General features: G+C 38.0%; 1 protein-coding gene across 2 annotated transcripts in view; it reads left to right on the top strand.

Annotated features, from left to right (window-relative positions):
* The window catches only part of INTU (inturned planar cell polarity protein), an 85,472-nt gene that overhangs the window by 63,594 nt on the left and 7,276 nt on the right, over positions 1-14,602 (top strand). For both annotated transcript variants that reach the window (XM_061142317.1, XM_061142318.1), the window contains 6 exons: positions 2,400-2,462; positions 3,281-3,502; positions 4,498-4,950; positions 5,839-5,936; positions 10,069-10,258; positions 12,563-12,720. In XM_061142317.1, coding sequence (XP_060998300.1) covers positions 2,400-2,462; positions 3,281-3,502; positions 4,498-4,950; positions 5,839-5,936; positions 10,069-10,258; positions 12,563-12,720 — 1,184 coding nt within the window. The remainder of the gene's footprint in view (positions 1-2,399; positions 2,463-3,280; positions 3,503-4,497; positions 4,951-5,838; positions 5,937-10,068; positions 10,259-12,562; positions 12,721-14,602) is intronic.

Consider the following 14,602-nt stretch of genomic DNA (forward strand, 5'->3'; position numbering starts at 1 on the left):
CAGCAGTTCATATACTCAAAAGAGTTAAGAGACACTTGCAAACCCACCTTCACAGCAGCATCATTCACAACAGCCAAAAAGAGAAACCAACCCACATTCACCAACAGATGAACGAACAGACAGAAATCATGGAAAATACATGCTGTGAAACATGACTTAGCCCCCAAGAGGAAGTAAATTTTGACATATGCCTCAACAGGGATGAACCCAAAGGACACCACACTAGCACGTCACAAAGGCAAACCAAGCCCATCACAAGATAAAATAGTGCATGATTTCACCCATTGTTGTTGTTTACTCAGTGGTGTCCAGCTCTTTGTGACCCCATGGATTGTACCCCATCGCACTCTTCTGTCCATGGGATTTCCCAGGCAAGAATGTAGGAGATGCCTAAAGTAGTCAGATTCATAAAAACAGAAAGTAGAAGAGTGGATGCCAGGGGCTGGGGGAAGGGAGGGGGATGGAGAGTCCTTGTTTGATAGATAATAAGTTTCAGTTTTGCAAGAGGAAAAAGTTCTGATTTGGTTGTGAACAGTGTGAATGTGCATAATGCTACTGAGCTGTACATTTAACAGTTATTAAGATAGTAAATTTTATGTATATTTCACCATGTAAAAATTTATAATTAAAATTCTTTCTAAAAGTTTACCTACAGTGAAGCCAAAGAGCTTCCATACCCTCAAAAAGCTTCCAATAAACTTATTAACACCTCATTCTTAAATGTGAGGACAGTAAAGCATCACAGGAGATATCTTTGACATAAAAGCAGTCAAAATAAATGAAAAAGGATGGGTCTGACTTCTTTCACATAGCATAATTTATTTGAGATTCATTCATTGTCTGTATCAGTAGTTCAGTTCTTTTTACTGCATACAGTAGTCCACTGTATGAAGTTATCACAGTGTTAATCCATCCCCCAGTTGAGGGATATTTAGATTATTTCCAGTGTTCCTTAGGTTTTGTTTAGTTGTTTTTTTTTTTATTATAAAAGTAGTGCATGCATATTGGGATAAAAATATGCTAGCATGATTACTAAAAAACACATGTCCTCCTTCCTCATCCCTCTCCACCAGTTCCATCCTCAGTTGTAACTGCTCTAACAGTTTGGATGTATTCTTCCATACTCTTTTCTGTACACATACATGAAAGTGAAAGTGTTAGTTGCTTAGTTTTGTCTGACTCTTTGCGATCCCATGCTAGGCTCTTCTGTCTGTGGAATTCTCCAGGCAAGAATACTGGAGTGGGTTGCCATTTCCTTCTCTAGGAGATGTTCCTGACCCAGGAATTGAACCTGGATTTCCTGCATTGCAGGCAGACTTTTTTACCGTCTGAGCCACTGGGGAAGCCCATACATACCCCTGTACAAGCCAATACATATGTATATGCCAGGTGGCACTAGTGGTAAAGAACCCGCCTTCCAATGCAGGAGACCTAAGAGATGTAGGTTCAGTCTCTGGGTTGGGAAGATCCCCTGGAGGAGGGCATGGCATACATACATCACATATACATATGGGCTTCTCTGGTGGTTCAGATGCTAAAGAATCCACCTGCAATGCAGGAAACCCAGGTTCAGTCCCTGGGTTGGAAAGATCCCTGGGAGAAGGGAATGGCTACCCACTCCAGTGTTATTGCCTGGAGAACTGCGTGGACAGAGGAACCTGGCTGGTTACAGTCTATGAATCGCACAGAATAGATGGACTGAGTGACTTAGCACACATGTATGCATATATATACACACACACATACACATCATTGGGGGTGCTATTTTTTATTAGAAATTCTAAAATCTTGATTGCCTTGTTCAAGTATTTCTGTAGATTTATAAAAGAGGAATTACTCAAAGGATATGTGTATTTTTTTTTTATGTACTTTTAAACCCCAAATAGGTTGTACCAGTTTCTAGTTTCAAAAATAGTATATGGTAATATCAAATATTTTAGATGATGTCTAGTAGAAGCATTTTGTCTGGGTAGATTTCTTTCAATCCCTCTTGGGATAACAAACATTATGTTCTATTCTTAGGTGTCTCTATTCAACAGTATTTTATAAGAATCAAAAATAAGGTTGTTTTCAGTCAAAAATAAATACATGGGCACCTTATACCTCAATACAAGGACCTATGTTCAGGAAACTATATTCATTATCTTGCAATAACCTATAAAGGAAAAGAATCTGAAAAAGAATGTGTGTGTGTGATTGTAACTGAACCACCATACTGTACATCTGAAACACTATAAGTCAACTGTGCTTCCATAATAAATAAATAAATACCAAAAAGGGGAAACTTCAGTTACTAAGGAATGTAATTTCCATTTTAATTGTTGTAGCTTAACTAGGATATTTTTTAAATCATAAAATATACATATACATGTATAAATCCACTGTGGTTTTTCCCCTAGTCTGAGGATTACTATGACATGAGACGGCTATATACAATTTTGGGGTCTTCTCTATTTTACAAGGTAAGTTAAGCTTGACTTTTAAATGTTGTACTGTTATATGAACAAACCTAAATTTTCTCAAACTCTTACAAACATGAGAAATGCATTTCTCTCTTTTTCTCTGAATGTAGATACAATAAAATTTGGATCTTAAAACAAGACTTACACCTAATATTTACAAATACATTAAATATTTCAGTTTCATTACATTTTAAAGCACTTAAAAATTTGTAAGAAAGAAATAGTACTCAAAGAATCAAGTGTATATGAGAAAAGAGCAATACTTTGTTGATTTCCTTTTGCAGTTGTGTATAATTTTCCCTTATCTTCAAAAAGTAACTGTATCTTATTGATAAATTTTCTAAAATTAGGTAGTTGTCTTCCAGGTAAAACAAGTTAAGTTTCAATTCAATTCAAAGTTTCCAATTCATCAAATGAGTTTAGGTATTTTAATTTTGTATATTTTTAGGCACAGAATTAAACATATCTAAAGAGAATCAGACAATACAGAACTATAAATGTGAAAGTCTCACCCCACCTCAACTCATACTTCTCTGCTTTTCATCTTCAGAATTCAGTTCTTTGTAATTCAAATTCTCAGGTTAATGCTACTTAGAAGTGATCTTGCTTTATGCTAAAGTCTATTTATTACAGACCTAAGTTGTTATACATACTTGATGAATAGTTGAAAGAAGACATTTTTGTTATTTCTTTATTCCAGTTAAAACTGAAATATTTTAAACCAACTGAAGAAATACCTATAAAACTCTTAATAATACATTATAGGATTACTGCTTTATGTCACTAGTTGACTTTTATTTTCTGTGGTTCAATTCAAGGGGTATTTGGTATGCAGTCATTTGCCTAAGGATGATCTTACCGATATTGCTGTATACTGTCGCCACTACTGCCTACTGCCTTTAGCAGCAAAACAGAGAATTGGTCAGTTGGTAATATGGAGGGAAGTATTTCCTCGACATCACCTCCAGCCTTCTGCAGACTCAAACACTGAAGTCTTTCAGGAACCTGAAGGGAGATATTTTTTGCTAATTGTTGGCTTGGTAAGTTTACCTTAGTTTCTTTCTTGGGTTTGTTTGTTTTTGCCATTTACTGATTGTCTAAATAAATACACAAAAATGATAATTTAAAATTATAAGCATGTCAAATATTGGTATTCAAATAAGTTACTCTCCTTTATTTCTTTTATTGTGTATCCATTTAATACTCATAGAGAAATAGTAATGAACCCCAAGATAAGATTTTAGCAGGTTCTTAAGATCTTTTGTTCCCATTTCTATAAAACCATAGGTTTTACCTTCTAGTTTGTTTTGGGAAATAGAGAGACATGAAAAGAATATAGAATCAGAAACAGAATAAATATGTGATTGCAAATGAAAGGACTACCACTGATGAAGGCTCTTTGAAGGCTACCTTAGGGGAGTCCATGTGCCAAAAGTAGCAGCTTATGGTGTATCAGGATAAGGCAGTGTGAAATTTGTTTTCAAGGGTCATCAAGTAGCCTTGAGGATAACTAAGAAGAGGAGGGTGCAGTTTTTCATAACCATCACATAATTATGCCACATGCCCATATCTGTTTGTTGTTTAGTCACTAAGTCATGTCCAACTCTTTGCTACCCCATAGCTGCAGCATGCCAGGCTTCCCTGTCCTTCACTGTCTCCCGGAGTTTGCTCAAACTCATGTCCGTTGAGTTAGTAATGCTATCTAACCGTCTCATCATCTGTCGTGCCCTTCTCCTCCTGTCCTCAAACTTTCCTAGCACCAAGGTCTTTTCCAATGAGTTGGCTCTCTGCATCAGGTGGCTGAAGTATTGGAGCTTCAGCATCAGTCCTTCCAGTGAATGCTTAGGGTTAATTTCCTTTAGGATTAGACTGGTTTGATCTCCTTGCTATCGAAGGGGCTCTGAAGAGTCTTCTCCAGCACCACAATATGAAAGCATCAGTTCTTCGCACTGTTTAGTATTCATAAATTTATGCATGCACGTTACATACAAATATTTTCATGTAGCTAAACCTGTATTAATTTTTTTTCTTATAGAGATATTATATGTTATGTGTACTATTAGAAGCTGGAGGCTGTGCGTCCAGAGCCATTGGGAATCCTGGACCAGATTGTATATATGTGGATCAGGTCAAAACAACTCTTCACCAGCTGGAAGGGGTAGATTCCCGCATAAATGAACGGCTAGCCTCTTCTCCAACCCCCTGCTTGTCTTGTGCTGACTGGTTCCTTGCTGGGTCACATGAAAAATTAGATAATTTAACCACCTCACCTATCCTCAGTAGGCTGCACAGTGCTTCCAAGATCGCAACCTCTCCAACATGCAGAAGAACCCTTTTCGGTGACTATTCCTTAAAGACACGTAAGCCCAGTCCATCCCGAAGTGGAGGACCTGACAATGGTCTTGAAGGTGAAGGTGTTGGCCTGAGCCCCCACACTACAGAATCTCAGGGTTCGGATGGTTCAGAAGAAACTGGAGCCTTGCTTAAGGTATGTGTTCATTCCTATGTGTACATTCTAGGAGCTACACTGTCTCTCCAGTCCTTATTTGTATTTGCAAGGGAATTTTTAATGACAAATCCTTCTTCATTTATACTAGTGGTGGTTTCTGTCGCTGTTGGCAAACCAGTGATTTAGGGCCAAGAGAGAAAGAAATACCAAGTAGTAAAACATTAGGGAACTGTCATGTCCTCTCGCATGATGTGTTACTGTGGTTACTGCTAGCATAGGATAAGCCAAGGGTACAAGTTAGCATTGAAAATGTTTGAAGGAAATGTTGGCAGAAAGGGGAACCCCTTCCAGGGTCCAAGAGGGGGCTCCTGTCTAACACTTGGAAGTGAATTACCTGGAGAGACACATGCTGATGAAATAAGAGACTTTACTGGAAAGGGGCTCCCTGGCAGAGAACAGGGTAAGGGAAACCAGGGAGCACTTCTCTGCCACATGTTTTGCAGTCTCAGGTTTTATGATGATGGGGTTGGTTTCCGGGTTGTCTCTGGTCAGTCATTCTGACTCAGGGTCCTTCCTGGTGGCGTGCGCATCGCTCAGCCAAGATGGATTCCAGCAAGGATTCTGGGACGTTGGTAGGACATACGGGTTGGTATCTCCTCTCTCCTTTTGACCTTTCCCAAATTCTTCCAGTTGGTGGTAGCTTGTCACTTCTGCATTCCTTACTAGGACCCCTCTTGTCAGATAACTCATGCAAGTAGTCACCTCTTGTGCCTGGCCAGGGTGAGTGGTTTTGATCAGCCGGTCCCCTAACAGAAACATTGAAAAATAATAAGTAGTTCTCCTTGAAAGACTTCTAGTTTTACATTATATCTTCTGTTTGATTTCCATTCTTAGATATAAATGGATCTACTTAATAATACTTTTCAGGTTACTAAAAAGAAGTCTACTCTTCCAAATCCATTTCATTTGGGGAACCTGAAAAAGGACCTTTCAGAAAAAGAACTGGATATATATAACACAGTGAAGTAAGAAACTTCCTTGTTTCATTCTTTTTCACTTAACGCTCTGTGTTTGAGGAAATTTTACAGTGAAAAAGTGCAGTTCCATAACATAAATTTTATTCAGCAAATATGGTACCTCTTATATATGAAAGAAGATAGCTATGCTATTTCCCTAATATTTTTCATTATGCATATAAGAAACATAAGAAATAAAAAACATACAAAGTAGTACTTCAAAATGTAAAAGTTTCCATTTATGTCTCTTCCACAGGTAGCCTCCCTTCTGTGTGTCTGATTTTTAAATTAGTTTACTGTTTTTAGGCTCTCATGGATGCTGTGGTTTTGTAGATACTCCTTAGCTCCGAGTACTCATTCCCAGGGCTTGAGAGTGCTGGTTGCTAATGACTCATAGTGGAGTCCCCCTACCCTGGCCTTGTCCAACTTGGAAGTTTATCAACTCCGCCAAGCTTACCACCTCTCCCTAGGAGTAGCCACATCTAATGACTAATCGATAAGTGAGTACAGGCTTGCCCCTACTTAAATTCAACACAACTCTGAAAAGCCATCCAAGTTTCAGAGGTCCTGGCAGTAGCTGCTGAGTCTTCTGTCTCAACTGGAGCACAGTTCAGCTTTTCCCTCTGCTCAATCCTGCTTCCTTCATGCTCACCCCCACAGCTGTTGTCCCCAAAAGTCCTCCCTAATAAACTTCCTCCCTGCATACCTCCCTATCAGAGTCTGGGAGGGTTAGGGAACTGACCTATGACACCCTCTTTAGGAAATAAGTAAAAGTAAATAGGGAATTCTGATGTAAAAAGAGCTGAGTGGGAGGAGCATGTTTAGAACTTAATCTGTCTATAATTATTAAAATATGAACTGTTACAAATTCACTTCTTGTTATGCAGGGCTTCCTTCCTGAGCTTTGTATGGTATTATGATAGCATGCATGGAATCAGTTTGTGTAATAAACTCCTATTGCACACTTTCATTAGAGCAAGTAGACATGTACAAATCAAATTCACATTAAAAGAAAAAAAAAGCTGTTCAATATTACTCAGACATAAAAAGGAACACATTTGAGTCAGTTCTGGTGAGGTGGATGAACCCAGAGCCTGTTATACAGAGTGAAGTAAGTCAGAAAGAGAAAAACAAATATTGGGGATTTCCCTGGTAGTCCAGTGACTAAAGACTCTGTGTTCCCAATGCAGGGGGCCTGGATTCGGTCCCTGGTCAGGAAACTAAATCCCACATGTCGCAACTAAAGATCCTGCATGCCGAAACTAAGACCCAGTGCTAACAAATAAATTGTAAAAAAAAAAAAAAAAACATATTAACACATGTATTTGGAATCTAAAAAAGAACGGTACCGATGAACGTATTTTGCAGGGCAGGAATAGAGACACACACATAGAGAACAGATTTGTGGACACATGGGGAGAAGGGGAGGGTGGGACGAACTGAGAGAGCAGCATGGAAACATACACATCACCGTATGTAAAATATGTAGCTGGTGGGAAGCTGCTGGGTAACACAGGGAGCTCAACCCGGCACTCTGTGACAACCTAGAGGCGTAGGAGAAGGTGAGGGGCTGGGGAGAAGTGAGGGGACATGTGCATACTTACGGCTGATTCACGTCGTTGTATGGCAGAAACCAACACAACATTGTAAAGCAATGACCCTCCAATTAAAAATAAATATTTAAAAAGACGTTTTAGAGCTACCACCTTCTTAATCATTGAAATGTTTTATATTAAGTTCATCTATATGTTTCAGAGACGTCAGGAAAAACTTTTTTCATAAAGTGAGGGCAAAAACAAGGTAGCTTGGCTTCATAAAATAATGCTTTGAAAATCTAATGTGTTAAAATTTGGAATTTAATGCCTTCCAATATGAGGTGTAATATTTTAGTAGTTAAAGAAAATTAGTTATTTTAAAAAACAAAAATATTTTTTAAACAAATCTAAACCAAACCTCTGGTGGAAGCCTGTAATAACTTCCCCAATCCCTAATCTTCCATTTAACAAAAACTACTGCTCTGAATTTTTATTACCTCTGTATATTATTTTTTTAATATGTATGTATATATATGTTATTTGGGCTTTCTCTCTAGTAAAAGGAAATACTTTTTCCAAGTTTATAGCTTAACAAAAGGTTATATTGTAACAATATAAATTTATAATTGTGCTTTTAAGCATAAATTAATATGTGATGTAAATCATAGGCTCTCCTATTTAAAAGGATGCTACAGAGGCATATTTATTCTCTTTACTGACATAGAAGATGTTCAAACTAGTTTATTTAAAAAGTATGATATAGACTGGTGTGTAATATACTATCCTAATTTGTTTTTGTAAAATAAAAATATATATTAAAAATAATAATATGCAGAAAATATTCCATTCAGTAAACAAGTCTTACCCATTCTGCATTCTAGTAACTCTTGAATCCACCCAGCGCCTAATAATTGTACGCTAGTTCAAGCTCCCATTCTCTCACCTGGTTGTACTGCAACCAGTTCCCAATTCCTATCCTATCCTGAATCTATCCTCTGCTGTAGGGGTGACCTTTCTGAGGAACAAATCCGATTTAATCTGCATGTTTTAAAAATAAATACTTGTCCTTCCAAATCGCTTGTTTGATGATTTTTAAACTTTCAGTTTATACACTGAGTGAGTTAATATACAGAGGTAATTTATGGTTTTCAAGAACCAGAGCTGCTCATTGTGTTGTGGGGTTGTTCTGAGAGAAAACTAAAGAAGTTAATATAAATTTAAATTCTAAACCTCCCTAAATACCAACATTACTAATAACTCTTTTTTAAAAGAGTCATTTCTGTTCTGTACCTTTTCTTGAATTTGAAAACCTCAGAATTAAATGGTATGTTTTCAATTATTTTCTTTTTGAATAATTACAGCTTTTGTATTTTGATTATTTTTCACTTAATTGAAAAAATACCATTAATAACCAGTTGTTAATGAACCCACCACCCTATGGAAAAGTATGAGAAAAATTTATAGATGATCTCCTTCAAAGCCTGCCTATCTTTGGCCTCTTTAAAGAAAACCAAGACCATCAGTTAGTGATAAAAAGTTATTCTGACCTTGCTGCCTAATTAACAGTTTAACAGGAGGCGCTGATGGGGGATTTCAGTCCATATGTTCATAGACGGACAATCAGGACAAAGAAAGGTGTAGTAGAGCAGGTCTCAGAATCAGCTAAGCTCTGACACTGAGCTGTGTGACCGCAAACAAGTTAATGCAAGTTCTCTGAACATTGACTTCCTTATGGTTAAAATGACGATAGGAGTAGTTAATATCTTACAGGGTAATTATGAGAATTAAGCCTAAGATATTTTAAAGCACCTACCCTGGCACACAGAGGGCATTCAGTATATGATAACTATTACCATTATTTCATTGTCACTGCTTCTGTTGTTCTTTACTCTTCCTACCACTGGTAGAAATAAGCGGTATTTATAGGTTCTGCTGGCATCTCAAACCTCAGCAGGGGAAGAAAGGATGGAAAAGAATGGAGAAGTGAAAATAGTGAGAGAACATAGAAAAGAGACTGTAATGATGAGAAGTAGTGGAATACTTCTAGTAATAGCCATGGCTTCTAGAATGTTAACTCAGCTTTGTAGTTAGTAATACTGATTTCATTTTTCTTCAGGATGGTTCTTTTGACTGTCATGGTAAGAGACTTTATGGCTACTAAGCTACTAACTGAAAATCTTAGTTTGTTGGAAGGTGTTTTTGTATGTGGTGCACCCTAGACTGATACCTTGTTTATGGCTTGTAGGTATCTGGGCCAGACTCAGGCTGAGTTATTCATTACCAACCATGGAAAAAGAAGGTTTTAGCCAGTTTGGGTTGTTTTGCAAAGGGATGATAAAGTTACTTGCAAATGAATTGGTGTTTATTTATCCTTGAATAACATGTAGTATTTGCCTCCGTTAAGGGAACTGATAAATAACCCTAGCCTGTATTTCAGATAAGGAGGAAGAGGGAATTTCAGTGTTTGGTCTAGTTTTTCTTCCCTAATTATACTCCTAATGTTCTATCGTAGTTAGAAGCTTATTAGACATCTACAAAGTTCAAAACGAAGCAACATTTTTAAGTTTACTCTAATATCTTTTTTTAATTCCTTTTTTTCCCCCAAGATTGACATCTGGTCCTGAGAACACACTTTTCCATTATGTTGCCTTAGAAACAGTGCAAGGGATCTTTATTACTCCTACCCATGAAGAGGTGGCACAGCTGAGCGGCTCTATCCACCCTCAACTGATAAAGAACTTCCATCAGTGTTGTCTCTCCATTCGTGCAGTTTTCCAGCAGACGTTGGCTGAAGAGGTAGGGCACTGCTATAAATATAGCTCTCTGCCAATTTTACTTCCAGATCTCTAAATATTCTAAAACTCTTTAGCAATAACTCTTTTCACTTAATTTTTTAATAGTCATTCCATCTAATTTGAATGCCAAAGAATTATATTCACTGTACTTAACTTTTAACTCTTTCGTAATTCTGAGTTTGATGTCCCAGATTACTGTTTCAGGAAATGGTGGATCTGTTTCTGAAATGGTGAGCCTGTGTTTTTCTATAGCAAAATAGAATATAGTAGTTTGTAATATAAACTTGCCTCCCATATTTGATATCTGTGACTCAACCATTATTTGGATATTTATCTCTACCATTTTGTAACTGGTAATTTTTTAAGTATTCAAAGGCAGGATAAAGTATGAGGAATATAAAGGAATAAAGAACAGAATTTACACAATAGTGTTATAAATGTTTTAGCCACTTGGTTGGTTGGTTGCTTGCTTGCTTTTCAATCCGGAATGAAGTTTTATTTAATATTGTACTTCCAGAAAAGTAGTAATGTTGTATACAATTAAAATCTCAATTGCATAGATTTAATAGCAGGGAAAGATAAGTATTAAATATCTTGATAAATATATAGAAGCTTATTTGTGACTGGTGAAACATCATACTGCCAAAAAAATAAAATAAAGAAGACTGAAAAATTAATGTAATGTATATAGCAATACATGTACCAAGGTTGCTAAATTTGTGAAGAACTTGGGCGGTAGAACATTGGGCTGGGAATAAGGACTCCTGGACTGGGTCTCAACTCTTCCTATTTCCTCAGTTATAAAGTGAGTGAGCTGAATTATATCATCTCTTAGGACTCAATCAGCAGTGAAACTCTTTGTCTTATAGGATTTCTTCTTCTAGCTACCAGAAATTGGTATTCAGCAAAATGTTATGTTTGACTATATATCTCTATGTGCTTTGCATTCTTATGCTCCTCCTTTCCTGTTTAACACACTAATAGATTCTGTAAGGTTCATTTCATTAACTTACTTAGTAATATAAATTAGCCTTCCCCGTATTATTTAAACATTGAGGTACCTACCATTCACCAGATACTACTCAAGATGCTGGGGATACAGCAGTGAACAAAAAGTCTCTTTCGTCGTGAAGCCTGTATTCTAGCAGGGCAAGCTAATGAATTAGCAAGCAGTTTAATATATCAGGTAGGATAAGTTTCAACAGCAATTATAACAGAACAGAGTAAGGAGAGGTGGTGGTTACTATTTTGAAATATCCCTCTGATCATGTCAAGTAATATTTGAACAGAAACCAGAAGGAACTGAGGGACAAAGCCACGTGTCAAATGTGGTGGCTGAGCTTCCAGACAGAAGGAGCAGCTGGTACACAGCCGTGGAGGCAGGGTGGCTGAGCGTGCAGGAGCAGCCTGAGTCAGGAGGAGAGCAGTAGGAGCTGAGACGGCAAAAGCAGCAGGACTGGGTCATGCGAGGCCTGATAGGCTAAGGACTTTTTGAGATTTATCTGGAAGAAGATGGGAAGTTCTTGGGTAGTTCTGAGAAGAGCAAGGACATGTTCCTTAGTTTCAAAGGATCACTCGGGCTACTCTGAACAAGCTTGCAGGGTAGGTAGAAAGGGTGGGAGGCAAGGAGCTGTGGAAATTCTCAAAGCAAGAAATGTCAGTGGGTTCTGGATCTTGCAGATATAATGGAGAATGAGCCAAAAGGATTTGTGTCTTCAATAAGCATTTTGAAAGAAGGAGAAGAATCAAGGATCACTCCACTGTTTTGGCCTGAGCCTTCCAGAAAGTGTGTATATTACAAGTGGGTCACTGGTTTCCTAATGATTTAATCAGTGGGAAATTTGGAGAGTATGCTTCAAGGGAAAAATACTGCTTTAAAATCATCTACTCATTTAGTAACTCATTAGTAATCTGTTCATTAAGCACCTACTGTGTACCAAACACAGCTGCTTTCAGGAATACAGAGATGAACGGCATATAGTCTCTGCCCTGGGAAAAAGGTTCTAATGTACTGGGGAAGACAAACCTATAAACTGCTAATATAATATAGTGTAAATATTAATAAGGTAAGACTGTGAAACAAATGTTTCCTTGGAGAGTCAAGAGAAACTTTATCTGTGAAGTCTCTTGTAGGAGATGACATTTAAAGTATGAGGAAGGGTAGAAATTTTCCTGCAGGTAAGGAGAAGAATGTCATTGCGGGCACTTACAGTATTAGGATCAGCCAGTTCAAATCTATATATGAAAACATTTAAAGCAGCATAATTAATACCAGCCAAGACTAATAATACCTATTAATTTACAGAAAAAGAAAGCACTAAATGGTAAAGATCACTCAGGTTCAACAAATTCAGTGTCTTCTCTGAACCCTGTGAAAGAACATGGTGTATTGTTTGAATGCTCACCTGAAAACTGGACTGATCAGAGGAAAGCACCACCAGTTATGGCTTACTGGGTAGTAGGGTAAGTGGAAGAAAATATTGTTAAGTGTTAAAAAGGGGGTTAAAGGAGATAAACATTTTAAGATATAAGCATGGATTTATTCCTGCTTGTAATGCAGAAGATGTGGGTTCGATCCCTGGGTCAGGAAGCTCTCCTGGAGGAGGAAATGGCAAAACACTCCAGTATTCTTGCTGGGGAAATCCCATGAACAGAGGAACCTGGTGGGCTACAGTTCATAGGGTTGCAAAAAGTCAGACATGACTGAGCAACTGAACACAACACACAATATGAGTTTATTCACATAATTCTAGTATTTAATATACTTTAGAATTCTACTTACTAAATAACTCCTTTAAAATTCTTCCTGTCTTTTTTATATTAAAAAAAACTTATTCACTTATAAGATTGTACTAATAAGACACTAAAAGGTAATGCGTTCATACCCATTGCTCTTTCCTTCTGTCTCTAACTTTTTTCCTCCCCCTCTTTCCTCCTTTCTTTCCCTCTTCCCTTCCCTCTCTTCCCCCTGTCACCAACCAGCTACAAGACCTGGCCCTATCTGTCCCCCGGCCACCTCTCTGTCTCCACCTCCTGTCACTCTCTTCCTCCAGCCGCTGTGCACGCCACACTGGCACCAGCTGAACGCTGTTCCTGCTCTTCCTTCCATGTGGGATGTTCTACTTAACCTTTGCCTATCTGGCTCCTAGATATTCAGACCAGCGGTAACATATCATCTCCTGTCAAACAGACAAACTGTGCTCTCTTTCCCACATTAAAGTTATTCTCTACTCTGTCACCCCTTTAATTTTCTTGTTTATGGTCTTTCTCTCTGTCACTGGAATGTCAGTTTTAAGAGATCAGGAATTCTATCCATCTTGTCCACTGGCACAGCACCCGGCACATAGTCACTTGATAAGTATGTAAAGATTAGTAAATGGAGATGCGCTCGGCAAAATGTATGTGGTGACGGTTAGGGGGACTGGCAAAAACAAAGAAAAAGATACAGTCATTGCATCCGATGATCTTACATCTAGCAGAAGAAATATGAAACAACTTAAATAACTATGTATTTATGGATGAATATTCTATGGAGAAAGAGAGATAGATCTAGCTGGCTATATTTTGACATTCTTTTTTTAAGGTCAGTCTCCCAAGGCAATAGAAATAAAAACAAAGAAGCAAATGGGATGTAATTAGACTTACAAGCTTTTGTACAGAAAAGAAAAACATAAAAAAAAAGAAAAACAGAAAGACAACCCATGAAATGGGAGAAAATATTTGCAAATTATTTAACCAACAAAAGCTTAGTCTTCAAAATACACAAACAGCTCATACAACTCAACAACAAAACACTCAATTGAAAAATGGGTTCAGTTCAGTTCAGTCACTCAGTCGCGTCTGACTCTTTGCAACCCCATGAACCACAGCACACGAGGTCTCCCTGTCCATCACCAACTGCCGGAGTCTACCCAAACCCATGTCCATTGAGTCAGGGATGCCATCCAGCCATCTCATCCTCTGTCATCCCCTTCTCCTCCTGCCTTCAATCTTTCCCAGCATCAGGGTCTTTTCAAATGAGTCAGCTCTTTGCATCAGGTGGCCAAAGTATTGGAATTTCAGCTTCAACATCAGTCCTTCCAATGAACACCCAGGACTGATCTTTAGGATGGACTGGTTGGATCTCCTTGCAGTCCAAGTGATTCTCAAGAGTCTTCTCCAACACCACAGTTCAAAAGCATCAATTCTTCGGTGCTCAGCTTTCTTTATAGTCCAACCCTCACATCCATACATGACCACTGGAAAAACCATAGCCTTGACTAGACGGACCTTTGTGGACAAAGTAATGTCTCTGCTTTTTAATATGCTCTCTAGGTTGGTCATAACTTTCCTTCCAAGGGGTAAG

This window comes from Dama dama, chromosome 5, assembly GCF_033118175.1.
Source record: "Dama dama isolate Ldn47 chromosome 5, ASM3311817v1, whole genome shotgun sequence".
In the NCBI taxonomy this organism is placed as follows: Eukaryota; Metazoa; Chordata; class Mammalia; order Artiodactyla; family Cervidae; genus Dama; species Dama dama.